The 27621-nt window shown below is 43.4% G+C and overlaps 1 protein-coding gene across 1 annotated transcript; it reads left to right on the top strand.

Moving 5' to 3' along the window:
* Positions 1–161: 161 nt before the first annotated feature.
* On the top strand, positions 162–27388 carry ALOX5 (arachidonate 5-lipoxygenase). Its single transcript, XM_079312591.1, has 14 exons — positions 162–413; positions 4120–4318; positions 6059–6140; positions 7474–7596; positions 10993–11099; positions 13971–14143; positions 14830–14976; positions 15060–15263; positions 15469–15555; positions 17852–18030; positions 20662–20783; positions 22907–23007; positions 24782–24952; positions 26077–27388. The coding sequence occupies exons 1-14, from the start codon at positions 264–266 to the stop codon at positions 26254–26256; spliced, it is 2025 nt and encodes a 674-aa protein (XP_079168717.1). The 5' UTR covers positions 162–263; the 3' UTR covers positions 26257–27388.
* Positions 27389–27621: the final 233 nt, after the last annotated feature.

Here is a 27621-nt window from a genome sequence, read left to right as displayed (position 1 = left end):
GTAGCTGTGCCGTGCTGGGTAGGTGTGCAGGGCTGGGTAGGTGTGCAGGGCTGGGTAGGTGTGCCATGCTGGGTAGGTGTGCAGGGCTGGGTGGGTGTGCAGGGCTGGGTAGGTGTGCCGGGCTGGGGAAGGGGCGGGCAGCTCCTGCCGCCCCGTGCGGTGCCGGAGGAGGCGGCGGCGCTGGGCAGGGTCGGGTTGAAGGCGGGAGCGCAGCTCAGCAGCGCCGGTGGGACCGAGCCGAGCCGAGCCGAACCGCCGGCACCATGCCGTCCTACACCGTCACAGTGGCCACGGGCAGCCAGTGGTTCGCGGGCACGGACGACTACGTGTACCTGACCCTGCAGGGCACGGACGGCTGCAGCGACCGGCACCTCCTGGACAAGCCCTTCTACAATGACTTCGAGCGCGGCGCGGTGAGTGCCGTCCCCGCTGCTCTCCGGGCTGGGCTCCCCAGGCTCCTGTCCCGTGTCCGCTGTCCGGAGCGGGTTTCCCCAGGCTCCTGTCCCGTGTGCCGCTGTCCGGAGCGGGTTTCCCCAGGCTCCTGTCCCGTGTCCGCTGTCCGAGCGGGGCTCCCGCACCCAGCTACCCGCTGCTCCCGAGCGTCACCGCATCCCTGCCCGGACTCGGCTCAGTCACTTGGGAAACGGGCTCTGCGATTCTGCCGTACAGCGGGCTTTCAGATCTCCTCGTACTTTCCTTACAATTACTAAAAAAAAAAAAAAAAAAAAAAAAAGTGCGTTTTAAGTGATGTTTAGGGTCAGTATTTACTAATAGTCAGAGCCCTGTTATCTCCAAAGAATTAAACAGAGAGATAAGAGCATCTATTGGGACTCACAATGCCTGCCAGGAGAAATGTGTAGGGCAACGTCAATGAAAGCTGAAAACAGCATAAAAGTGTGAGAATGAAGTTGTGGCTGGGCTGTCAGCTGTGTTCTTCTTCTTAACCCGGATTTCTGCAGTTTGCTGTGCCCTGTCCTCTCTGTGGTCTATCACCGTATTTGGACTATCCAAATGTAATTGCTTATAGTCTGAGCACTGGATTAGAATGGCATTTATTTATTTGCTTATTGTCCACTCTGGAAATAATAGACTTTTTTCTCCCCCTTTTCAAAATGTGTATTTTACCTGGAAACCAAATTCACAGTTTCTAGAGGGTCTGATGAGATTGAAAAACTTTGGAAGTTTTAAGAAGGTATTTAAAAGTTTGGAAGTTAGACCTACCACCACATGTACAAGTGAGTCTTCATGGTGCTACTTTGCCCTGAGGTGTGTATTTTCAACCTTGTGGTTCACAGCCTGAATAAGGCCCATGGACATTTCAGTGTTAAACATCATGCACACACTTAATAGAAGTCAGCATTTTGAGCAGGTGTTGCTGGCATGCCCGGCTGTGCTTCCCCAGATATTTACCAGCCAATGCTACTGAAATTAATTTTCTTTCATAATTAAACATTCATTAGCTTACGACCTTGTCACTGAATCTCCCCAATGGACATCCAGTCATTCTTTCTCTTTTATCTGCTGAATAGTCACATACTTTAGGCGAAACTGAACAGCATTAGCCAGAGAGTTTGAAAGAGATCACAGACTGTCCTGCAGACTTATGGTCAGGGCAGTGTCCCAGGAGGGCTGAGCCCTGCCCAGCTCAGATCACCACAGGGTTTTACTGCCCAGGCAGTTTGCTCTTATTCCTGGGCTGCAAAAGGGGTTTCAGGTGGCTCTGATGGAGCCTGGCAGAACTCTGAGCATCCAGTTGGAATGGATCCTGTCACAGGAAGAAAGTGCCACGGTGGGAGCATTCATTATCTGCCCAGCAGCAACTGGCAAGCTGCTGGGGGACCAGATCCAGCAGGAGCACAGGTACATCCACTGGGTGAGGGAGCAGTGAACAGTGTTAGCAGCAGTCAGTTCTCCAGCATGTATTTATTGTGGACCATAAAAATAAGTCTGTGCTCTGTAAAGTGTCTGGCTCACTGGATGCTTGCAGTACAATCTGCTAGGTTTTGGGTTTGAGGGTGTTTTCTAGGGGAATGCAGCGTGTTTTTCCAGGCACCTGTTCAGGTTACATTGTACCTAAAACACTGTGTCTTAACAATATGTTGTGCAAGGGAAAAAGGAAAGAAAAGAGAAATACAAGTACAGAACCAGAAAACTAAAACTGAAGCAGGCAGAAGACCTAAAGTTTGGTTGGTTTGCAAAATGTAGCAATTATTTTCACAGTTCTGACTTTAGTGTTTCTTTTAATACCATGTTTATAATTTTTTTCTTCAAGCAGTTCAATAGTTATTCCATTTTTAAAATGAATACAACTCTTTAGTGAATGAGCAGAATTTTGCCATATTATTTTGTAAGTTGTTGTCTCCTTTCCAGGTTTGGGCTCTTTTTTTTTCTAAATGTTGGTCCAGGGTCTGTAGTTCCATTATCCTTGTAATATCTTCATTTGCATTATTGCAAATTGGGCATATTAATAAATGTGATTAAAGAGGGCACGGACCAGATCTGAGTAGGAGATTTGCATGGCAGATGTTGACTGAGGGAAAAGTATGTGGAAAAGCCTGAATTAATTTGCACAATGGTAGCTCAGTTGTAGTTTTTCTGACTTACTTCAAGCTCTGGACACAGGCAATGTTGAAAGTCATAGTTTCTGCTCTTTGTGTAGTGTCTTTTGAGTAAATTGCACTGATGCTGAGTGATTTCAAAGTTTTATGGTGTCCCTCGGTTCTCTCTTTCCTTCCTGTTCCCCTTTCTTTTTTTGCTTTTGTTGAAAGAAAAGTACTAACATATTTCCAGAAAGGAAATACAGCTCTTTCTACTTAGAGCTTTGTGCTTATAGAAAGAGAAGTTGTCTGTGCCATCCTTTTTTCAATGTAAGAATGGTCAGTAGGAATCTCTCCTCAAAAAGAGAGGAGACTTAGGTTTTGCATGAGATTAAATTGCTTGAACAATTGGATGGTACAGGAGTTTGGACAGTCCAATAGTGTTCATTCCTTCTGTTCTCTCACTCTGCACTCAAACTGTATAAAAATTCCTTGCATCTCTGGTTCACCATGCAGCCATCCTGGTGTTTACCAAGGGACCTTGAACAACAAATGTCATAGAAACCTTGAGCAGCCAAGGGTCAGTTCTTACCTGCACCCTGTACATTCTCTGTAACCTGGCACACCTTTACTGCATTAGCAGAATTGTCCTCTGAGGTGAGCCCATGGCAGCAGAACCTGTGTGAGGTACCAGCAGGGAGCCTTCCCTTTCAGAACTGCCATTAAAATTGGAATTATGATGGTCATAAAAAGATTTAAAACCTCCAGGATCATTTAGGTTAATTGTATGTCCTTCTTTCATTACATCAACAATAACTACTTTAGGGCTCTTGTAATAGAGGCATGTAGGTTATTACCAGAGGAATGAGTTTCTTTTGAAACCTGGCTGTCAATGTGACATTTCTTTCAACTCCTTGGATCCAATTCATATTGCTCTTTAATTTAACTATTACATGTACATATCTGTAGGTGTGTCATTGTGCTTAAATTCCTTTGTATGTCTGAGCCTTACAAACATAAAATGCATAATTGTCCAAATTTTAGCTGTACAAACATAAAATGTACCGTTGTCCTCATTTTTAAAGGAGAGAACTGAAGAAGATCTGGAAGCAAAAGACAAAGTGGATTTAGGAGACCTGGATACTGTCCTTATTCTGAAGCACACGTAACTAACACCAAGGTCTTTAAATTTCTAGTCCAATGTTTTAATCTCTTTAACATCTTTCCACTCCAGCTGCATGAGTAGGTGTGCCTGAGCTGTACCTCCTTCAGCTGTTTCTAGGAGAGCAGTGAATGGTTTCATGGCCTGCATGTTTTTCTAAGACATGCAAACATTACAAGGAGTAATATGATTTTTAGGTTGCATCCAAAAACATTTCTCCATTTCTGGAGTGTTTTGCAGGTCGTTTTTTGTTCTTTTTTTCACCTTTCTGTTGCACTGCAGTCCAATAATAGAACTTCCTTTTCTCACCCACTAGAAGCTGCAAAGCAAGAAGAGGAAAGAAAGACTAGGTATGCCTGGGTAGTGCTGATGGTGCTTCCTTCATGTGCAGTGGATCACTGGCTGTATTCTCCTCTGCAGGTTGACTCCTATGATGTGACTGTGGAAGAAGACCTGGGAGAAATTCAGCTAATAAAAATTGAGAAACGGAGATACTGGTACCAGGATGACTGGTACCTTAAGTACATTACAGTTAAAACACCAGTGGGTGACTATTTGGAGTTCCCATGTTACCGCTGGATTACAGATGAAAAGGAGGTTGTCCTTCGAGATGGAAGAGGTGAGAACTGTTGGAAACCAGATTTCTTGCAGAACACCTGGAATTCTTCCATCTCTCCTTCCCATTTCTCCATGCACCTCCAATCTTCTCTCTCTAGTGAAGACCCACTGCCAGTCCCCTGGTGCATCCTAGAGAATAGCTTTCCCTGCCAGGAATACTTTCTGAGCAGCTTGTTGGGCTCGGCACTGGCAGCTGGGTTGGATGTTGTGGGAAGCACATACAAGGAAGAGTCCTAATCCTGGCTTGTTACACTGGTCTTTAATTTGAAGGCTGACACTAATGCCAAATTTTTTACTACTTCACATCCCCGTTGCTGGAAGCCCTTTTGATCTAATTAGCATTAGTGTCCTCTGCTTCATACAAAGCTCCTAAGTGGCCCATGATTAATTGCCTGTAAATTGTCTTGTTTTCATGAGGGTGAAATAAAATCCCAAAGTTACTCAGCGGGTGCAGACTGAAACAACAGCTTACTTTTCATTCATTCTCTTTGCATGCTGTCAAGTCCAGGACAAGGCAGGGTGATGGATTTGACTGCTCAAGTAATGCTGACCAACTGAGAAAAACAAGTTTTTAAGTATCTCTGACACCAACTTGCTGTGACTGGGGTTTGGGCAGACATTTGTCACTGATTTTGCTTCCTCCCCTCTCTGGTACCTGGGGTAGGTTGGCTGCTGTAGTGTTCTGCAGTATAAGTGCCTGAAAACAGCTGAAACAAATGGGAGGTAGCGGGAAATAAATGTGTATATTCCCCTTACATTTTTGGCTACTCCTGGATGGGGCATTTTGTGTTTGAAGTCTTTTGTCCTGTAATGACAACTATATGTCAGTTTAATTTTGGTCTTTCCATTTTTATAATTTGTTTTGTAACAACTGTACCACTTCCATGGAAGGCAGCTTTGCTTGGCTTTCAGAGTGTGGTAAGGTAAAGGACAAGAGCAAGTGAAACTCTCTTGGTAACTTGAACACAACCACCTGGAAACCATAGCCATATATGTTATCAGCTGTATTACCTCAGATATTTCCAACCCCAATCCCAAACAGCTTTAGTAATGAAATTCCTACTGATTTTATCTACCTCCACATCTGTGTATGTAAAGTGAGTCTCGTACCTTGCCCTTTCTCTGATCACTAAGGAAGTCTCTGTGTTATTTAATGTTATATTGAATTCATGGTCAGAAGAGCAAAATGTCTGGAACTGAAGTCTCTTTGTTTTTTCTTTCTGTTCTCATGACTGGAAGATGTGATTATTGCCCCAAGCTGACAGGGGAGAGCATTGCTCAAGGGGAGAGAAGCTTGGATATGTTTCCTGAAGATGTCTTTTAGCAGAGAGGATGAGGTGGAATAATGTTGTAGTTTCTCTTACCGATGGAAATCCTCTAGATACTGAACTGTAAAATTAGTTCCCACGACCTTCTTCAGACCATGTAGCTCTAGATATGTACAGCAAGTGTCTACAGTAGAAATCCAGGGTTTATATATAGTTAAAACAGATGTTCCTAGCTTAAGCTAATTTCCCCTTGGAAGCACCAAGTCAGGAGCTTTTCTTCGTCCACAGTTTCTCTAAGGACCTGTGTGTCTACTCAAAAGCACTAAGTTGGATCATGTAGGCATTTCCCACACAAACTATGGAAACATATAGATCAGAAGTTTGAAGGTTTGAAAACTTTGCTGTCCTTCTCAACACGTGGGAGGTGATAGGTAGAGGAACCTCATCACCCTGTCTCTTTTCTCTGTTAACAGCAAAGCTCCCCAGAGATGACAAGACTCAGATTCTCAAGCAGCACAGACGCAAAGAGCTCGAATCCCGTCAGAAAATGTACCGGTGAGTTTCCCCCTGCTCCAGGGTCTGTCCTCATCAGGTCAGAGCTTGGCACAGGATATTCACTTTATCACATGCCTCTAATTACTCAGCTGCTGGATAAGAGAAAGCCTAAGTCACCATGCTGGCCATATGTGGTTTTTACTTAGATGGAATTCATTGCAAAGTGACGATCATGCTGGTGCAAGTGGTATTATGAGACACTTGTACCTCAGATAAGCCTATCTGGAAGACTTCAGTGGGAATTCAGTGATTCAGCCTCTGTGTGGGCCTTCTGGCACACTGTTGTGCTTTCAAGGAAAGTCTGAAGGCATATTTCATTTGCCTATTACAAGCAGTACTACAGTTTCAGAGTATGATCTGAACATGTCAGCTTTTCCTGGAGCATTTTGGCTGCTGCACCAAGCTAGCTTGAGTTGTTTCCTGAACCAGGGTACAGTGAAAACCTGGCCCTGTTTGAGTGAACTGGGATGTGCTAACAGAACACAGTTGTGAGATATAAAAATCTCACATATGTTTATTATACCTATCTGTTTCATATACATACATATCACATATATATTATGCTGCCATAGGCATTTTTTCCTAGCCAGTGTCATGATGAGAAAATTCTGTCTTTTCTCAGAGGGTAACTCCAGAAGGCATTAGACATTGCCTTTTGCTAGAGACATGCTCTGTTAAAATTACAGAAGTTTCTTGCAGTTGTATCTCCTTATTGGGAGAGCAAGGGTCAGGGCAAAGGGTCTGTTCAGAATGGATGGATTGAGGCTTGGTGTTGTTTGTTTCATTTGAACAAGAAAGATTGTTCCCTACAAATTATGGGAAATAGAGCAGAGGAAAATATGGTTCAGAAAGAGGTGTGCCACAAAATTTTATTTACATATGCAAGAAGGAAGGCAAAACCATTTGTAATTTCAGGGAAATAGCTACTTAAAATTCTGATGCACAGCTGATAATACACAATGAAGTCTGTGTGTGGCAGGCAGTTTGGAAATACCATTGAAACAGTATTCTTTGCAATTCACTTTCTTTGGTTTAGAAATAAACATGGGGCAAAGAATGTGTACAAATATCACAGGTATAAGTTACTTCAGGCTTTGGGAAGGTAGCTGGCCAAGTAGATGCCTTCCAGTCTGCTTCAGGATTCTGTGGGTTACTGGTAGATATTGATGTGGTGTAAATCACTTATTTTGGCCTGAGTCTGACACAAAACTCCTTTATAGCAGCAAATCACCAAAGCAGTGAAGGTAAGGACACAGCTCCCATGCTGGTACAGTTATATACAGATATATACAGATATGTACAGTATATAATCAAACATCTCTTATTTTCTCAGCTGGAAGGAGTGGCATCCAGGCTTTCCCCTGAGCATTGATGCCCATTCTCACAGTGAACTGCCTCGTGACATCCAGTTTGACAACGAGAAGGGAATTGACTTCATTCTGAACTACACGAAAGCGTAAGTGTTTGTGGAACTTCAGGAGTTTGCAGTATTTAATATTGAACTCACTGAGTCTCTGTATTCTGGTTAGCCTTGGGTTTGGCTGTAGGCAGATGGAGGAGACATGGTGAAAAGTATCAGCAGGACTAAAGGCACCTGAGTCTTTTCAATGCTAAGTTCTCAGCATTGCCCCCTGGAGATACCTTTCTCCTCTGACTGTTGGTGATAATTAAATCTTTTGGTCACACACACAGCGAAGATCACTATCAATGTACCTTTGACATCCTGCTGGAGAACATCTCTTCCAAGCAGCTCATCAGTCATCCACACCTGAGTGTAATCTGCTTGGGGCAGCCAAGTTACTGTCCAGCCACTTGCCCATCATGTAATTGAGGAAAACACTGGATGGCCATTGGATGAGCCTGAGCCTGAATAATCAGTTCTGCAGAGCTCTGAATAGTACAGTGTGGCAGATGGGGCATCTCTGACCTGTGACCTGTGAGTCTCCTGTGCTGTCTCAAGTGCCCAGGTCATACCACACTGTCTCAGATATCCCCCCAAATTATCAGGTAGTGGAAGTCTGACATGACACAAGAATGGTCCTTACATAACAGAGCATTCTGGGTATTTTATTTATTCATTTATGCAGCTGAATTCCATTTCCAACACAGAGTCAAATCAGCATGGTGTTAGCAGTGCAGAACAGCTGTTCCCCAACTCATACAGAAGATCTGAGTGATGCAGGAGCAACAGCCCCTGAATGCCAGAGATGAGGGTTTTGCCATTGGGATACATAAGCAGTGTGGAGGCTGCATTCACCTTCCACAATCCCATCCTGCCAGGCTGTGGCATGTTTTCAGAGGTCCTGAGTCACTTCCAAGTGAAACTTGGAAGCAACTCAACAGAGTGCAGGGACATCTATCTTTGTCATGGCTGTAAGGGGCCCTCCCCATAAAATAGGAACCTGAAACTGTGTTGCTGACAGCCAGCCATTCTGGATAACTGCTATGATGCAAAACAGACTTTTCTAAGCAATGGCAATGCTTCTTGTCTGGCACATTTGGCTGAAAAATCTAGACCTGTGTTTTGGGTCAAGTAAGTTGTGAAAATCCTTTGGAGAAGAGATTGATAGGCCTTATCTAGCTGCCCTGATATGCTTTGGGATCTTGGAACAGCTGTTTGCAGGAATGGAGTGGAGAAACTTGGGGGAAGGCATGGGAAGACAGAGACGTGTGTCTGGAAATCCAAAGGCAGGTGTGGAGCTGCAAAGTGTAGCAATGGGCAAGGAGGACTTTTAAGGGAATATGTGAGAGCTGGGAGAGTTATATGAGACAAAGGAAGTAGTGGAAGTGGGGAAGGGAAAGCCCTTTTTTTGAGACATCCAAAAATTAACTTAGAGGGAGATATAGCTCAGATATTCTTTATGCTGTTGCAGGGTTGGATATTTAGATTGACAGTGGATAACTCTGTAAATTTAAGGGATTAATTGTGTGTAGGTGGAGATAATCCTGAAGGTGTCTGCTGCTGATGTGACCCACTCTATCTAGCAAATGGAAACACTCAGCCTGGATTCTGTACCAGAAATGCAGACTTGTGTAGCTATTTTGGACCAGTGTTGCATTTGGGCAGATTAAGTTCTACAAGCAGCCCTGACTTTGACTTATTTTCTTGCTCTGGTTTCTAGTGTGTGCCAGAGACTTCCAAGTACTTGATTTCTTGAGGAAAACAGATTTTTGTTTCCTAAGTCCTTTGGAAGTTTTTTCCAAGATAGGAAAAGTGAAGAACTTCCTCCTACTGGAAGTAATCTTCGAAATATCTGAGAATGGATGTGTGCCTGGCATTCAGCAGGTCAAACCACTGCAGGTTTGTGACTAGATCCCAGCTGCTATGCCTGCTGCTTGGGTTGATCACTAGTCCCAGGTAAGAAGAGCATCTTGGGCAGGAGAGGAGCAGTACATATCTGCTTGTATGTCAAATGTTTTCTAATCTTAGAGCAGTTCTGAAGGAGGCCAGAGGCTCTGCAGGACCTTTAGTGGAAACTCTCAAATGAGTCAGTCTTAAGTAACTCTTCTCAAGCTATTGAGTTATGTTTATTAAAATAATTTAACCTTCTGGTGATGGTCATGCTGCCTCTTGAAATTCATCTGTGATTCAGATACCTGGTCCCTACCCAGAAAGTCCAGCCCAAAGTTACCCTTGCTTTGATCCTTCCACAATGCTTCTGTGTCCCTGTCAGGTGTGGAAACACCTCTGGAGAGGCCATCACCTGTTCTAGCCTGGGCAGCTGTGTGACTTTTACTTCCCAACATGCCTCCAGGCACCTCTTACCCTTGAGTGCCATCTCAGCAGCAGAAGCAGCCCATTCTGCATGCATCCCATCTGGGCTTAGTGCAGAAGCAGCTCCTTTGTCTGCCCTGTGGTCATGTTGGTCTAGAGCCCTCCTCCCAGATACCACTGGCTGTTTATCCTAGCTTTTGGTCCTTTCCAGCCAGTTCTGATCCAGTCTTTTCTAGATGTTTGCTGATTATAAATCCAGCCTCCTGGGATTATCCTTGAATTCTTTTTGGGAGATTTTAGTTCAATACTGTGACTTTACTTTGCTGTCTGTGCTGTGGGCGCTTTTATTTGTGTTTTTGAAGTGTTTGTGGGAAGACAACTTTCTTTTTCAAATTCATTATTTGCTTTCTAGTCAAAGTAAATGGTTTCCACCTAATAACAGCAGTTTAGTGTTTATGCAATAATTCAAGACTCATCATTTCATATAAAGGGAACTTTCTTGGCTGTACTGTATTTGCTGAATTAGCAGATGAAGTCAAACATTTCTGGCTCCCAGCCTGCTGTGTTCATGTGATGTCTTCAACCAAGAATCTTGGTTTCTGAGGTTAGATGTGAGCATCAAGTTTATCCAGCAGCTTAAGTAAACAGAAAGCTCTCAAAAACTCAGGTCACACACTTTGGGGATCCAGGCTGTCCTTGGTCATGTAGATACTTCCAGTACCTGTTCTTTTTTTTAGGAATGGTGGCTGGCTGATCCTGGGTTGTTTGTCTTCTGACTTTGTGTACCTCTGTCAGTCTCTTTGTGTCACCATACCACTTTCTGAACTCAGCTGTTGTTAACCACTGACAATGTGTGAAGTACTAGCTTTTCTGACTACAGTTTTTATAGGTCCACTCTAGACTTCTGAGAATAATTATAGAATGGAGTTCTGTAAATGCAATAGCAGAAGCTGGTCCCTTGATGTGCCTTTCAGCCTTTTGTGTGAAGGTACAGCCTACAATATTAATTCTGTAGGGTGACTAATCCCACATTCCATTATTAAAAGTTTATTGTATTTAGATATATAAAAGCATAGGAAAGTATTGAGAAAGCTGGAGATTATTTTTTCAGTTATGTTTTGGTTTGGTTTATTTTAGGATGGAGAATCTTTATGTCAACCGTTTCATGCACATGTTCCAGTCCTCCTGGAGTGATTTTGCAGATTTTGAGAGGATCTTTGTCAGAATCAGCAATACAATCTCTGGTGAGTTTTTCTGTGTTTGCCCATGTTTGCGTCATAGGGTGACTAATTAGCTGTCTTTGATTATTTGATTAGGATGGATGTGGCTGACCTTCTCTTCTGCTCTCCAGTAAATCAACTGTAATCTCAGACTGCTGATCACACCATCAACCCACAAGACTTAAAAACAAACCTATGATCTCACAAGGAACTAGAATTACTGGGAATTGCTCAGTGACACTCTCTGTCCTGAGCTGTGCTGGAGGTCAGGGCAGCTGGGCATCATGGTCCCTTTTGGCTTTTAGAAATGTATTTTCAACCATGTCCGAGTCCATTAGGACAGATTTTCACAAGTATTTTGAGTCTAAACCTAGAGATACCTTAGTGGGAGTTCTTTTCAGACCATAGTAGCAGTTAAGGCATTTTTGAAAGTTTGATTATCCATGTTCCATTTAATCTGAACACGCAGAAAATCTCCAGAAAGGGAAGTCTGGTAATGTTCTCTGTGAAGGACAAGTATGAGGGTGACCCCTCTTGCCTCTGACACAGTCCAGACCACAGGCTGATCCCTGATATCCCAGCCATGTGCTCAGTTGCATTGCTGCTGTAAATCCTGGCTTCTCAACCCTATTGCAACAAGGGGAGGGTACCAGTGCCTTGGTTCTGCTGTCACAGGACCTGTACCTGTCACAGACCTGCAGCTCTCTCAGCTGGTTCTCTTGGGCTGTTTGTGTCAGGGACTTGGGGCAGCTCAAATGTTTTTCAGGGGTAAATTTCTTCCCACAGGGGTTATTTTGGCAAAAGTCATTCCAGATAGGAAAGCCTCTGGTGTTAGACCAGCAGATCTGGGGATGGGTTACAAAGAGCTGGGAATGACCTGGAAACTGTAACTTCTTCATCTGGTCCTGGTGCAGGCCAGGATAAACCATCAGACCACAATCCAAGGAATCATCCTCCTTACTGGAAATTAGTATGAGCTAGACCTGGGAAAGCTTATGGCATTTGTCCAAAATGTCACTTATCAAAAAGCTGTCAGAATTATTTATGCATATTGCATTAAATATCCTCCTATTCTTGCCATTTCTTACTCACATCTTCCTACTAGAAGACAAAAATCCCTGTCTAAGAGTAAGAATTTCACTTTTGCTTTCAGGGACATTCATTTCTACAGTATCTTTTATACTGTAAAAAAAATCCATTTGTGTGATATTGACATATCAAAGACAAAATGCTGCTTTTCTTTAACCCTTTTCAATGCACAAATCTTAAAGGTTACTTAAAAACCCAGTAAAAAGAATTGCACAGTCAGGGGTTTTGAAGTTCATGGTGCCATTTTTGTAGAGATGGGCTGAGGAGCTTCCAATTTGTGAGCCAGACCCAACTTCTGGTATCATCCATGGTTACTTTTATCTTTCTGTGTTATTGGATATAATGGATGCACAGTGACTTCAAATTGGTTAATGTGTGACTCCTTCAATGTGTATGAATAGGCTGTTTAGACTCTGCAAAGGGAAATTATTTTCCCCTCCTTCTCTGAAGTTTTACTCTTCTTCAGGCTGCCTAGGGATCAGTTCACAGAAATAAGAACAATTATGCTTTTCTTGGGTATAAACCCAAGCACACAAGGTGGCAGGAGTATTACAAACTAATTACAGCAACATTTAATAGGATTGCTTCCTAAAGTACTTTTAACACAAGAATTAGATATGATTTACAATTAATTTAGTTGATAACATTTCTATTCTCATGAGGAAAACTCCAATTATGTTACATTTAAACATTAAACATCTGTCTCAGTTATGTTAAATCTCAATTTTCTTCTTTACAAGCCTTGGCAGAAACAGGGATAATGGAGAAGGTGTTTCAAGGCATTTTTCAGTCGTGCAGTTTCTGTCCAAGGTGCTGAGTCATTTTTTTCTTGGTGTAGACTTCAGATCCAGCTCCAGACTCATTAGGCAGTTGATGGAGATAATGTAAATGTCATTTGCATAAACTTAACTTTTTTTCAGCTTTATTGTGGGTTTTGAGACTTTTTTAAAATTATCACTACATTCCCTTGGGGTATATATTTTTAATCCTTTTACCCTTTCTAAAAAAATTAATTGCTTTCAGAAAATGTTTTGCCTTGTTTAAAACTAGCCAGTAGTGAAAAACTTCACTATCTTTTTTCCCATGAAAACATCAGTGGGGTTTTTCATTTTAACTGAAGTGACAATGTGACATTAGAAAACAGAACACTTGCATATAGAAAATGTCCAGTAGTACTACAAATGTAATAGTAAAGAAAAGAGTATCCAAAGCTAGAATTTTATTGACATATTAATCTGGGTTTATATCAGTAACTGAAAAATAGAGGGAAACCAAGTCAAACAAGCAAAACAACAAATGAGGAGTTTTACTGAGTCAGAGTCCAAATCCTCCCCCAAATTTCTCTCCCCCAGTCTAGCAGAAAACACTGTTCCAGCCACTGCTGTTCCTCCCCTACACACATTGGTGCAGCTTCTTCTGCTTGTGCCACCTGTTTTTGAACTTACCCCTCTGTACTGCATGCCCTGTGAATTTGAAAAGGGTGATTTAAAAGTTTCATGGAAGACCTGAGAAGGTGGTTTACAGATGAAGAGTATTCTTCATAAAAGTGGAATATTTTATTCCTCATCGCTTCCATACATGGAGAAACAAATTGTCATCAATTTAAGTCTTCTCAGTGCGAGAAGCAAGGATTAAATTTTCCGTTTAACTTCAGTGATTTTTCTTAAAAATCTGTCACCTTTTGAATCCTTTTCTTGTTGCTTTCTGTATTCAGAGTTGCAGTGCCATGTAAGGAAAAGGTGAGGGGGAAAGCAGGAATCCTACAATGCAGTAGATATTGATGCTGTAGGCTTGTTTTCCCTTTAGAATATGTAATGCAACACTGGAGGGAAGATTTTATGTTTGGCTACCAGTTCCTGAATGGGTGCAACCCTGTGCTGATCCGGAGGTGCACAGAGATACCCAAGAAGCTGCCTGTGACCATGGACATGGTGGAATGCAGTCTGGAGAGGAACCTGACCCTGGAGGAGGAAGTGAAGGTACAGCTCTGGGTCAGGCTGGGCTCCACCTGTTCCTTCTCACATCCCCTAATCTCCAGGGTCTGCTGTTACTGCCTCCAGCCACATCTCCTTTCCTCAGGATGAGATAAAAGCAGTTTGTCCCTGCAGACTGGCAGTGCTCCTGTTGGCTTTTCTCCTCCTGGAGCTGCAGGCCAAGCCTGTCTCCTGCTCCAGTGGAAGAGCTGTAACCAGGAGATGAACAGTCCCTTTTCTCTGGTTTTCTCTGAAAGGTGAGGGATTGACTAAATGCCTCAGAGGGGGAAGGTGCCTCTTACTTTCCTGGTAGGATCTTACTCACTAAGCATTGACAAGGGTGGTGCCTTGCCTCTGTTTGTTCAGTTAACACAGGGTTCTGTTCAGCTGGCAGTGTGAAACTTGCTTGCATCTGAGTGTCCCTGCATGAGTACCAAATACAGAGATGCTCTTTGCTGAAAGGCTCACTGCCAGACTCTGCAGTCAGGTAGTCTGTGCAATGGTACTTACTGTCTCAATGGCATCATTCTTGAGCTGCTATGAGCAAGGGCAGGCCAGGGGTTGCTTGTAACCACCAGGCTCAAGTCAGTCTCTGGCCAAAACTTTCCATTCCTTTGTTCCAAGCTGCTTGCATATCATTAAAACACATCATGCTTTTCTTTTTTTTTTGCTTCATTTTTTTCTTCCCACAGCAAGGAAACATTTTCATTGTGGACTATGAGCTGCTTGATGGTGTGGATGCCAATAAAACAGACCCTTGCACAATACAGTACTTGGCTGCACCCATCTGTCTGCTATATAAGAATCTGGAGAAAAAAATTGTACCCATTGCAATCCAGGTGGGCTTGCTGTCAGGGTCTTTGTTGTCTCATTTTAAACATGAAGGACTTGGGGTTTCATATTCTTTTTATATCTTTTTCAGCTTGGTCAAAAGCCTGGACCAGACAATCCCATCTTCCTTCCTTCAGATGCCACGTATGACTGGCTGCTAGCTAAAATCTGGGTCCGCTCGTCCGATTTCCACATCCACCAGACAGTGACCCACCTCCTGAGGACACACTTGGTCTCAGAGGTGTTCAGCATAGCCATGTTCCGGCAGCTGCCTGCTGTGCATCCCCTCTTCAAGGTTAGCTCTTGCCTGAAGGGCTGGGCTGGTTATCACACCAGCTGGACAAACCAAGAGGAAGTTCTAGTGAGTTCAGCTGAAATAGTTTCACTGGCTGCACTGCGAGATAAGATACAGCTAAGCCACCAGGGCTTCACACTTTACACCTGGCTGCTGTTGAGTTCAGTCTGAGAATTTTCCTTCTTTTCATTGTTTCATTTCACAGCTCCTGGTGCCCCACATGCGGTTCACAATAGCCATCAATACCAAAGCCCGAGAGCAGCTGATCTGTGAATGTGGCCTTTTTGACAAGGTTGGTAAACTCTTTGTGAATCTTCACTGTTCATGTCAGCTCACCATTATTCCTGGTTCCATATGTACATAGCCTTTAATCATCACATATTGCCTTGTTCCCCGACCTTTCTATTAAAGGGCAAACATAAGTAATACCACCTGAGAAAGAGGCACACAGAACTGATGGCTTGTTGTGCTAAAGATGTTCTCTTTTACCTCTAAGTAGCCAAACCTGAACTGGCTAATGTCAGTCAGTGTATTGATCATTTCTGATGTGCCTTTTGGTTATAATATAGAAGTGCACATAAATCCCTGTGTATGCATCCACATAATTAAGCCCCTAGCTTCTTTTAAATACTCAGTTATTCATTATGAGCAAAGAGATATGTGATTACAAATGGAAATTTCCATCACAGAAATATGTGTTGGTAAGGCAGATTTATAAGATCACAAAGAGTGTATTTGGATTCCAGACTGTCTTCTTGAGTTACCATAAGCAGCAGATCTGCTAGGACTGAATCTCAGCTTCATCTGAGTCAGTGAAACACAGCTGTATGTCACACCTGTAACAATGATTTGGGTGAGGGCTGGCATGCATCCTCCATAAGTTCACAAATGACACTAAGAATTTCTTGGTGGGAGAAATGGAATGCTATCTAGCATTTCCACAGCTTGGGCACACAGTAGTCTCTCTGACTGCTAGGAGTGTGCTGTGGAAGTTTGAGGAGGTTTCAGAAGCCTGTTCAAAGAGGGAGCCTGTGTTTCAGGACACCTCTGTCCTCGTTACACCACTGGCACTAGGTCAAAAATAACTTCCTTGATTCGGAGTTTTTCACCCAAGTAGAATAGAGGGGTTAAATCCAGACTCCTCTCCTTGTTATCTATACTCCACTGCTGACTGTGGAGACTTTGCATCCCTTTAAACAGAAGTGTCATGTCCATCCCCCATGCATGTGGGATGAGTGTGTGGGTAAGACCTGCCAGCAAGGATCTGGAGTTCCAGAATTTGTTGGTTCTAATAACCAGAGGACAGTAAATGTAAGGTCACAACTGCTACAGCACTGTATCCTATGCTAGTAAAGCAACTTTTGGGACCTCTTTTGCAGTGATTACTGAAGAGTTTTGCAGTGCTGTCAGTTGTGGATGTGCTGTGTTTTCCAAATGTAACATACACTGAAACCCTGGCCACTCCTCATTAGCAGCAGCCCAGCAGGTTTGATCTCCTGGCATTATTCCAGGGTGGCTGAGGGTAGCCTCCATCCCTGAAAACTTGCTCCTAAACTACTCTGTGACAGCACTGGCAGTTTAACACTCTCACCCTCTTCTAACACCCTCAGGGCTGCCTTCCTTCATGCAGGGACAGCTTCTGGAGCACAGGAGTGCAGGGAGTGCTGTGCTTTGATGTTGCTGTACTTTATTAATGTATTCCAGCACTACCTATGGTGCAAATGTGGGTATTAGCAGTGATTCATGGGACAGATGTGAAATCCCTGGAGGCAAAATGCACAGTTCCAGTAGACCTCTGCAGTTTGGTACTTTGTGTGGAGATGTGGTTTGCTCCTTGAAGAACAGATTCTGTATCCCATCTCCTGCAAATTTATAAAGCCAGTCTTGGCACAAAGGGAACACAATCTCCTGCTGTTCCTGTCTGCACTGCCTGAGGTGTCTCCTTAGACCTGAGATCACCTCTGCAGGACATGCAGGTGTTGTGGACCCCAGCTCTTTCCAATGCCTGCCAATGAGAGACTGCAGGAGGCTGTTCTTGGAGGTTTTCATGTTTGTTTATTGTTTCTGATCTCAGGAATGCTTTGTCCAGTGAACAGTGGTCTGTCCAGCCAGACATCCATGGCAGAATCTGCCTGAGAAAGGCAGGGCTTATCTTTTATATTCTAAATTACATACTAGGTATTTGCAATTATTTTCCAATACAATACAACTTTGTTAAACTGTCCAGCTTTGTGCCCATCCAATCTGAAAGTGCCAGCATGTCACTCAGCATGGATGACACGGAGCAGAAGGAGGAAGAGGTATCCACACCCCAAATTCTCCATCTTGGCCACGTGTCCCTTACCACAAACATTCCCAAAAGTCTATTTATCTATGTTCTAACAGTCTAATTTACACTCTATTTATTTTTGCAGCTTGCATTTCTTCTCTCAATGTTGGTAAATTGTTCCAAGGAGCTAAATCCAGCCCCTGAGATACCTGGGTCTCATTTGAGGGTATTTGGGGACCCTGCCAGGGGGGTCTTGAGGCTCCCAGGGAAGCCAGAGGAATACTCTGGACTCCCACACCTGTTTCTGTTCTTCCTGCAGGCAAATGCTACAGGAGGAGGAGGGCACGTGCAAATGGTGCAGAAAGCAATGAAGGATCTGACTTACAGCTCCCTCTGCTTCCCTGAGGAGATCAAAGCTAAAGGAATGGACAGCAAAGAGGATATCCCCTACTACTTTTACAGGGATGATGGCATTAAGGTCTGGGAGGCTATAAAGAGGTAAAAGATCATAGTTCTAGATACTGGCAAATAAAGTCACAGAGACACAGACATTATTTTTTTTCCTGCTCACTTTGATCTTCATTGCATCTTGTAAACAATATCTGGGCTGCTTAGCCATGTAATGCCTTTTCCATCCAGTATATCTCATCTGAGGAAAAATATTTAGTCAAGCACACACTCTTGAAAGACTTAATTCCTGCTTTTTTCAGTGCTGTTTTCTTGCATTCTGTTTTTCACAGAATCCTTTACAGGTATGTACTCTTCTATAGGATTTCACAGAAATTTAGTGAGTTGAGATTTAACCTGCAAAGGGAATTTAATTATCTTTTTTTCAGCTATGCACAAGCCAAGAGAGAACTCAGTTCTCATTAAGGTTCTTGTGGACTGAAAATATAAGCTTAGCTTCCATGATGGTTCTCTTTTGAAACTCAATAAATTAGGTATAAACTGATTGGAACAAAACCTTTCTTAAAATGCCTTAAAATTGCAAAGTCTGAGTTGAATCAGAAAGGGCAGCAATTCTGAGTAAGGATAGGTACTGCAAGGCTGCTTGACCTCACAAATGTGGCTCCTTTTCAGATCTGAAACACTGCCTTGGATGATTTATATGGTTTTTATTCTGCAGTGGCATTTAATTTAACAAACAGCATATTTTTGCATGGCATAAGTTGCTTACCAAATATGCAGCTGTTTCTGATCACATGACTTTTGAAAGGCATGTTCATTAAAAATCAGGTCTTTTGTGCACACAAAATAGGAGTTTTATGATGCAAGCATAATGTTGGAAATTCTGGGTACATCTTTGTCTCCTGTGTTTTCTCTGTGTTTTGACAAGGGCTTATCTTGCAATATTTTCTGCAATTGTGAGTGCCCATTTGAGAGAAAAGGAAGCTGTAACCTTATTGTGGTTGTTTTCTTCATGTAGTCCATTTTTTAAAATCTTCCTTCCCTCTCCTGTTTTCTTTTTGGATTGATACCCTTCAAATACCATGTAGTGCTTAGTCAGCTCAATTCAGTTTGACTGTTTGTGGGTGTTCACCTTGCTGGAGGATGATGTTGCTCTGCCCCAAACTTGGCTGAGAGTTGTGAATTATTTGTTTTATCAATGGTGTGGGCAGTACCCTTTTGAGTGTGTGAGATCCTGACCCATGGACTGTTGTGCATGTGTCTGCTACCAGGAATCTCCTACACTCTGCAGGGCTATCAGTCTTCACTTTGATGAAATAATTTCTATTTCCAGCATTACTTCACATGTTGTAGATGGCTAGACCTAAGGAAGCTGATAAGGCTGTTCCCATAGAAACACTGAGTCTCACACAGCAAATGTGTAAAGTCCTCTAGTGCTCTTCCTGTTTCTGATCTAACTGCAGATATGCCAACCCAAAGATACTTCAGCCCAAAAGGTCTCACCCACACTTCATACACTAATTTCTGTTTGTGTGGAAAGGGGTCTGAAATACTGCCATTTTTAGAGGGGAGGATCCCCTTCCTGTATCACCTGGCACCAGTGCCAAGTGCATGGAGACAGAGCTCATGGAGAGCAGCTTTCTCTCTGCATGTTGCAAAGTTTTTGTTGTCCTTTAACTTCCTCTGGAAGCTAAAATTACTTAAACTTTTGGTGTTTATGCAGTTATTTGTCTGTCTCAATGACAACTCTTGATTGGGTGATAGGAACTGTATCAATAGATTTGTAAAAGTCTCCAAATTGCAATAAATGTATAAGAAGTACAAACATATTTTATTAAGGGATAAATCTCTCTTGGGTAACAATTCTTAATCCCAACAGTCAGCTTCTACAGTCAAGTGTTTCACCCCATGAGTTGTTGTCAAAATATTTAGCAAGAGATTTAGCAAGGTACCTGCAGAGCTAACAGAATATCTCAGCACAGCTCCACTAACCAGTCATTCAGTCATGAACTGCAGTTCTTCAGGAAATAAATCAGGATTACCTATTTTCACTGCTTTCAAAGCTGCTTCTGTTATCTTAGTGTTTTAAGAGCCTTTCTTTCAGAGGTGAGCTAGTGTGGGAAGCTTTTATAGGAAGAGGCATCTTGAGAAGAGGAGCTGAACAGGAAGGAGATGTCTGCTCTAAACAGTGGGCACAGGCAATAGCTCTAGACCTCTTCCCCCCAGGAGAGGTTTCCTGGGCCACTAAAGTATTTCACAAAAAGGATTTCCTGTGGGAAGGGTCAAATATTGGCATTCAGGAGCAGCTTTGGAGTGTCCCACATTCAGGGTATCACAGGGAACCCCACTACCCAGTGTGGGAGCCATGGGGATGTGCAAGAGGGAGAGTATGGAGTGAGGAAGGGATGTAGATGTGATGACAGAGGTCTGTGCAGGACAAAGCCTCAAATAAGAGAATAAAGTGCACAGGATTTTCAGGGGTTGCAGTGTGACCAGGATCTTTGTGGTGGGGGAAGAAGTGATGCTGCAGTCCTAAGTAAATCAAAGTTGCCTCTGTTCATTCCCACTGCTTGTAGGAAAGAAATAGCAGGGTTTTGAGACCTTCTCTTGCCCTTCTTCCTTTCCCTATGTAGCATCTGCAAGGTCAGAAGATCATCTTCTGGAATGGCAGAGTTGCATTCTCCTTTTCATTTTGTTTTGTTTGTCTGTTCCTGCCTGCAGTTTTGCAGAGGATGTAATTCACATCTACTATGAGAGCGATGAGGTGGTGTGTGAGGATGTGGAGCTCCAGGCCTTTGTCAAAGACATTTATGTCTATGGAATGAGGGGTGTGAAAGCCTCAGGTAAGGTGTGAGCCCAGCCAGGTCTGCAGCTTGTCCAGTCCCTGCTGGCAGCAGTGCTGAGCACACAGCACAGGTTAGGGACCCTCTGTTCTTGGCCTGGAGATGCTCAGTTTTATTGTGAGACCCTGGCTCAGGGCATCTCTCAGGAGACAGCTCCTTCCTTTGGCACAGATTCTCATAATCAGCTTGGGCAGTTCATGTAATCTCTCTGCACTGGGGACAGGTGCTTTGATTTTGTCTGCTCATGCTTTAGGCATTAGGGGTTGTGTCTGTGTGTGTTGGAACCACCAACACAGGCAAACTGATGGAAATCAAGGAGCAGCAAGGCCCCTTGAATCCTCTCCTCCAAACCTCACACCAAATAAGAACATGTAAGAACCTCCCCACGAGTATATTGCTGCATGTCACATTTGTTCAGCATTTGTGACATCATTGAACTATTCTACTCTCTTCAAGAAAAGATGCTCAGAATTATTTCCAATAAATATTTTCATTTGCTCTGTCTCTTCTCACTGCCTCTCTTCTCTTGCAAACCATTACTTGGCATGGGAGCTCTCATCCATAACATGGCTCAATTCACCCACCTGAGTAAACATGTTGCTTTTCTCTTCTGCTCATATTTTTCCCAAGCAGATTTCCAGGAATTTATGGAGGTGGCTGGGGATTCTTCCTATTGTCCTGTCTGATTTACATCTGTCAACACCTGTTGGCCAGTGGCCCAGGGCAGATGGCTCTGGTGTTGCATGCACACATTGGAGTGCCAGATGTCCAGGCAAAATTGTGATGTTTCCAATCATTATGTTCTGATGGATAAAAGGTTCCTGGGTTCTGTCTTCCTGGACAAGCAAAGGTTCATTTTTTTTTTGTCTAGTTGTCTCTTGGCAGAAGCTTAGAAATATTGTTCCTCCTGGTCAGAACTTCATGCTTGTCCTAATCATCTTGACATGGTACAAGAACTGAACCTTTCCAGGGCTCCAACTGGGGTGGGAGGCTACAAGCACCACTGGTGGGAGAACTGCCACTGCAGATGGGAAAACCACCAGGCTGGCAGCATCTCTTTCTGCACTGCTGCTGCTCCAAGGGCTGTATCATGGAGAAGGGAGACTTGGCAGGGCTGTAAAGGAGGGGAGGAGGCTAAAGAGGGAGGCTGTGGATCTTGTTTCTTTCCTGGGAAGGCTGCTGTGATTGGGAGAATGCCAAACTCCTTTGAAGATGAGCACAGTGTATTTAGAGTAGCAGGACACAGGAGAGGATGGTGCATCCTCTCCTCTTTGGGCTTGGCCAGAAGTGCCTCTTCCCTCTCACAGGCTGAGTTCACTTCTTCATCAGGTTGGTGGTGGAGCATGAAGCAGCTGGCACAGGCAGCCTGGGCAGGGCTTTTCCCTGTCTGTGGGTGTGCTGGGACCTTGGTCACGTTGGGCTGGGACAGGGGTACAGCACAGGACTCTGCTTTAGTGAGGACACGAGGGATACAGGCCTGGGGTTGCTTCGGTTACAAAATATTTCCCTACTCTCTGACTATTCTGTTTTTTTCTGTATATAACTCTGATTATTCTCCTTCAAAGACAGCTTAATGCAACTATTTCTGTTCCTCATTCTGTTGTTTGCCTTTCAGAAGTTCTCATTTCCTCACTTCCCGTTTCAGTGAATAAACCCTCCCTGCACTCTTTCTTGCAATACACTTGATTGCTGAACCTCAGACCTTTGTGAATATGAGCTCATGGTCTCTTCCTCCTTGGCATGAACTTTCCCTGCTCACACTGAAGAAAAATGGAGCATCTGAGTCCCTGCCCTGGGGACTCTGGGAGTTCCTTGCTGCAGGGTAGGTAGGACAGGGACACATTAAAGGCATAATTATACTTTGTCTTTCCTTTATGGAGCACCACATACTTTGCAAACAGTGGCAGTGCCTCACAAACTTGTGTGAAGTGAGGCTGTTTTTACAGCTGCACAGCCAAGGCACAGAGAGGTTGAGGAGCTCCTGTTAGACCACACAGCAAGATTCATAGAATGCCCTGCTCTTCAGTGACTGCTGCATGGCCCTCCAACCCACGTTTTTTGGTTATTGCTGGGTGGCAGAGTTACTTCATTGCTGGGTCAAGCTTTTCTTCTCCCTCATTTAGGGTTCCCTAAGATGATCAGGACAAGAGAGACACTAGCAGAATATCTCACTGTGATCATGTTCACTACATCGGCTCAACATGCAGCTGTGAATTTTGGTCAGGTAGGAATTTCTGGGAAGACTTTTCTTCTTTCTGGGCTGGGAGGTGCATCTACCAGGGCAGGGTCTGAGAAGCATTTTTTAGTAGATATACAGAATTACATTACTTTTTCTGGTCAAAATAACTGCAGAGCCATCTAAAAATCCCTGTGAAGCCTGTGGAAACTGAAGTAATTTAAAAGCTGAGAAAGGTATTTCAAGTCCTACCTATGTACCAAAGATCAGATTAGGGGTTCTAATTGGTATATTTTAGTTTTGTTGATTTTATTATGGGAATAATTTTTAAAGCATTTAAATGGCATTGCTGTTCATTTTTTGAGTTTGCAAACCAAGTGCCAACTTTGAGCTTTCTCTGTGATGTTTGATGTGCCACATACTGATAATCTGTGTTGTCCCTGCCTGCCTTGACTGACATATATGTGCCCTGAAACTGTAGTAACAGCCTGCCTTTCAAATGCTGTTTCTTTCAACATCAAGGCATTTTGGAAGGTAGATTTAACAGCCAGAAGCAGATCACTTTGTCAGTCATAGAGCTTTTTCACTGAGTGGGTGGTCAATCACTAGAGCAGGCTCCCCAGGGAACTGGCTACAGGTCCAAGCCTATCAGAGTTCAAGGAGCATTTGAATAATGCTCTTAGTTTGATGGCTTAGTTCTAGGTAGTTCTGCAAGAACCAGGGAGCTGGACTAGATAATCCTTATAGGTCCATTCCAGCTTGAGGCATAGGTGGTATCTGAGATATGATCTCAGAGATAAGCAGAGACACCATCTTTCTTATGGTGGTTATTCCCAAATACGCTACATCACTTTCTGTGCTGGCCCTCCAGTCCCTCCCTGCAGCTCAGGAGCCCTGGAGAAGGTCTGGACCCTGGAGTCTAATGAACTCACACTATTGCTGTGACATGTCCATGGCCAGGGACTGCAACTATTCCCTTCTAACTTGTCTTTACAACTGATTGAGACAGCTCCCAGTGTCCCCCTCAGAAAATCCTGTCTGTTCAGGTGCCACCAAGAAACCATCTCTTAATTTGGCATACAGAGGTTTTGCAGCCAATCAGTAAAAGCATCTTCAGCCATGGGACCAAAAGGCAGAGAGGGCTGAGAGGAGGAGGAGGTGCACTTCCCCTCAGGCAGGGCAGGGGATGTGTATGAAGGTAAAGAAATAGTGCTTGGGAGAGAAAGAGTTCTGGGAAATGTAGCATCTTAGATGGTGGCAAAACTCAAGGTCATATCCAAGGCAAAAAGAGACAGCAGCATCTCCCAGCACTGCACCAGGCCAGAAGTGACTATGAGCTCCCAGTCTGCTGCTCACCATGGCCATATCTGCATGCCATATTCCACATTTCTTGGTGAACCAGCATGCCTTATCTCTGTCAGTATCTGACCACCTGAGCAGTCACTGTGGGCACATTCTTGGAGGAAATTTTGTGGAAGAAAGAAGCTGGAGTAAAGGCTATCGCCTCAGGTTATCAGAAGAGAACTTTGTTTAATAAAATATTTAAGGCCTTAGCCAGTCTGCTGAATTTGGGCTGTGTGGCACATACCTGTGGTTAGCAGGATAAGTACTCCCATTTAGATTACCAACTCTCTCTCTTGTGAGTTCCTGAGCAAAACATAAAGACTTCCTTGTCACCTCCAGTCCTTCTCTAGAGCATCTGCCTGTCCTTAGTTATCATCTCTTTCTGAGGGGCTCATATTACAGAGGCACACATTTCTTTGGTGAGTTCCTAAACGGCAGGCCCTGCAGGTTTTCACTGTGGTCTCTTGCTGTTGTGCAGTATGACTGGTGTTCCTGGATTCCCAACGCCCCACCGACGATGCGCTGCCCTCCCCCAACAGAAAAGGGGACAGTCACCATCGAGCAGATTGTGGAGAGCCTGCCTGACAGGGGACGTTCTTGTTGGCATCTTGGAGCTGTCTGGGCCTTGAGTCAGTTCCAGGACACAGAAGTAAGTCAACCTCCATGCTCTAGGTGCTGGAGATGTGAGACCATGAGGGCCATGGCAAGACTGCACAGACTCATGAGATTGTCGTGCTGCTCTGTGCTTGCCTTGGCCATTTTCACCTTTCTCTGGAGATGTGTCAGTGCTGTGGGTTTGCCTGTGTTCTGCCAGATACAAACCAGCTCTGAGAAAGAAGTTATATTTTCACTCTGAGGCTGTCTCAGCCATAATCAAAGTTTATAAGCTTGAGCATGGCATTGCTGAATAAGGGTGCTGGTGTGGGAGGCAGAGGGCTGCAGAGGCATAAGGGATTTCTTCATTCCTTGTCCCTGCAGTGCTGGGGAAGAAGGTACAACAGTGCTGTGTCCCCATGTCCTGTTGTTTTGGAAAACCTGCACCAGTGTCATGTGCACTGCAGCTGTGGCTTGTGCCTGGTGAGGAGTGTAAACAAAACAAGCCTACAGAAGGCTTTGCAGGCATGGTCTGTAGCCATTTCCCTCATCTAAAATGAGGCTGTAGGTACCTAGTTTCACACAAGGGCTGTGAGGAATGTGTTTTGAAATTTGACAGAGGGTACTTTAAATTCAGTTTCTTGATAAGAAGAAAGCAGTACTAGCAGAGAAGCTTTCACTGTGGGGAAACAGTTCCCAAAGTTCCCAAAGCAATGCTAGTGTGCCTATAGGCAGTGCACCTTTCAGAGCACCCTCAGAGTCCAAGCTGACTAATCAAGTGTGTGTTGAACTCTGAAGGACTGCTGTAAGTCAACAGAATCTTCACTGTCGCTGAATGAGGTAGTCATCTTCCTTTTAAATCACTGGCTGGGAATTCCCCTCTCATAGCAGCATAAATGGTTGTGTGGTTATGCAGAGATCTGGCATAGGAAGCTCATCTGTCTGACCTGAGTAATAGTGCATGGTTTTGAGTTGATGAGGTCTCTTTAGGTCAAGGAGTGCCATGTAGACACCTGAACCAGCACCACAGAAAGATGTAGGGATGGAAAGAACAGCAATAGAGGGAAGGTGTAAGCTAGCTTAAATATTAATAATATTGTTTTAATAGCAGCATTTGCAGCATATTGAAACAGAATGGCCTTTGCTTTTTCAAAGCATGACTTGGTGCTTTTCCATTAGCTGTTTCTGGGCATGTACCCAGATGAACACTTCGTGGAGAAGCCAGTGAAGGAGGCCATGGCGAAATTCCGCAAGAACCTGGACGAGATTGTCAGCACCATCACCGAGCGCAACAAGAACAAAAAGCTGCCCTACTACTACCTGTCCCCAGACCGCATCCCCAACAGTGTCGCTGTTTGAGCACACATCCAGCAGGGATTGAAGGCCTGTAAAACTGTTTTTCTGTTATATGCTTCTTCAATAAACTTTTCAGAAATGGTTAAGAAACCCACCCGCTCCACCAGAACTTGCTAAAGTCTATTTAAACTTTCAAAATGAATTTGGAAATGACCAATCTTGCAAACAAAGCCTAACTGACAGCCCTCTAGGTCAAATTTGTTGCACATTTATTTTTTCAGGATTTTTAAACTAATCTTAGAATCAATAGGCATGTTTTTGTTATATTTTCCTCTCCTTGTTAAAACAATGTAATCACAGATTCACTTACCAATGGAAATAGTATAATGAGCAATAAGCAAGTCACATTTTAAAATCATTCCTGTTTTTAATAGGTGACATAAAAATGTAATTTTTAAAATTTATGCATTGTTTTGAATCTGATTAATATCAAGTATTTTCACTACCATCATGAATATCCTAATCAGGATGAAGGTAGAAGCAGGAAATTTTATTGACATAGTTGATGGGGTTTTAACGCTTTCTTACCAAGTTCATGTGAAATGACATCTCATAGGAAATGAAAATTTTATACCTACTTAAACCTAAGTATTTTCTACATAAAACTAAGAAGGTTTGTTTTGGCAGCAGAGTTTTATGTCATTCACATGTAGGGACAAATGTTCTACTTAAGGCAGTGTCAGCCAGTACAGACCTAGCAGTGCTTATGCTCAGTTTCTGTTTCCTTGCTGAGGCTGCTGGGGTTTGTGGACAATTTCTTCTGTTGTGTGGGGAATGAAGAGGCTACTTTGTATAATGGGAAAATTCGTGGAGAAGGCTTAATTGACAGTTTCTAAGAGGAATCTTTAGATTTGGCCAATTAAGCATAACTGGCATGTTCCATCTTAGTGATAAACCACTGAGGTTTGTCTATTTTGTTTAGAGGTGTTTACATTCAGACTCTCGTAAAAGTTGAGAAAGTCACTGAGAAAAGCAAAGTTGAGGTTTGTGAAATTTAAGAGTTGTGGTTTTGCTGATTAGAATTTGGGTTTATTTTTCTGAGAATTTGTTCCTTGTACTTGATCTGCCAGCATGCAGTGTATTTTCTCAATAGATAAGAAAGTTTCTTGTGCTAATAAAACAGAACTGAACATCTAACTTCTATTTTTTAATTCAGCATCTAATGCTGTGTATCTCAAAAACCTTGTAGGAATAAACAAAATATGCTGTGTAGAGAAATGAAGCTTCTGTTATTGAGAAATACAGTTATTTCCATCGTTCATGTGTGATTTGGATAAGAGTACTATTAAAATACACATCCTTTCATATGAAACAGGTGTGGAAACTGATTTTACACTCTTTACAGCAGAACTGATTCCTGTTTTTTCC

This window comes from Erithacus rubecula (assembly GCF_903797595.1).
Source record: "Erithacus rubecula genome assembly, chromosome: 9".
NCBI classification, from domain to species: domain Eukaryota; kingdom Metazoa; phylum Chordata; class Aves; order Passeriformes; family Muscicapidae; genus Erithacus; species Erithacus rubecula.
Note: the sequence above shows the minus strand (reverse complement) of the source record. Positions and strands in the feature narration are given on the sequence as shown.

Excerpts from the sequence above, each read along its gene's own strand:
- ALOX5 (XM_079312591.1), top strand. The coding sequence starts at position 264 with ATGCCGTCCTACACCGTCACAGTGGCCACGGGCAGCCAGTGGTTCGCG. Across the intron at positions 7,597-10,992 it reads ATTCTGAACTACACGAAAGC|GATGGAGAATCTTTATGTCA; the intron begins GTAAGTGTTTGT and ends GGTTTATTTTAG. Across the intron at positions 14,977-15,059 it reads TTGTACCCATTGCAATCCAG|CTTGGTCAAAAGCCTGGACC; the intron begins GTGGGCTTGCTG and ends TATCTTTTTCAG.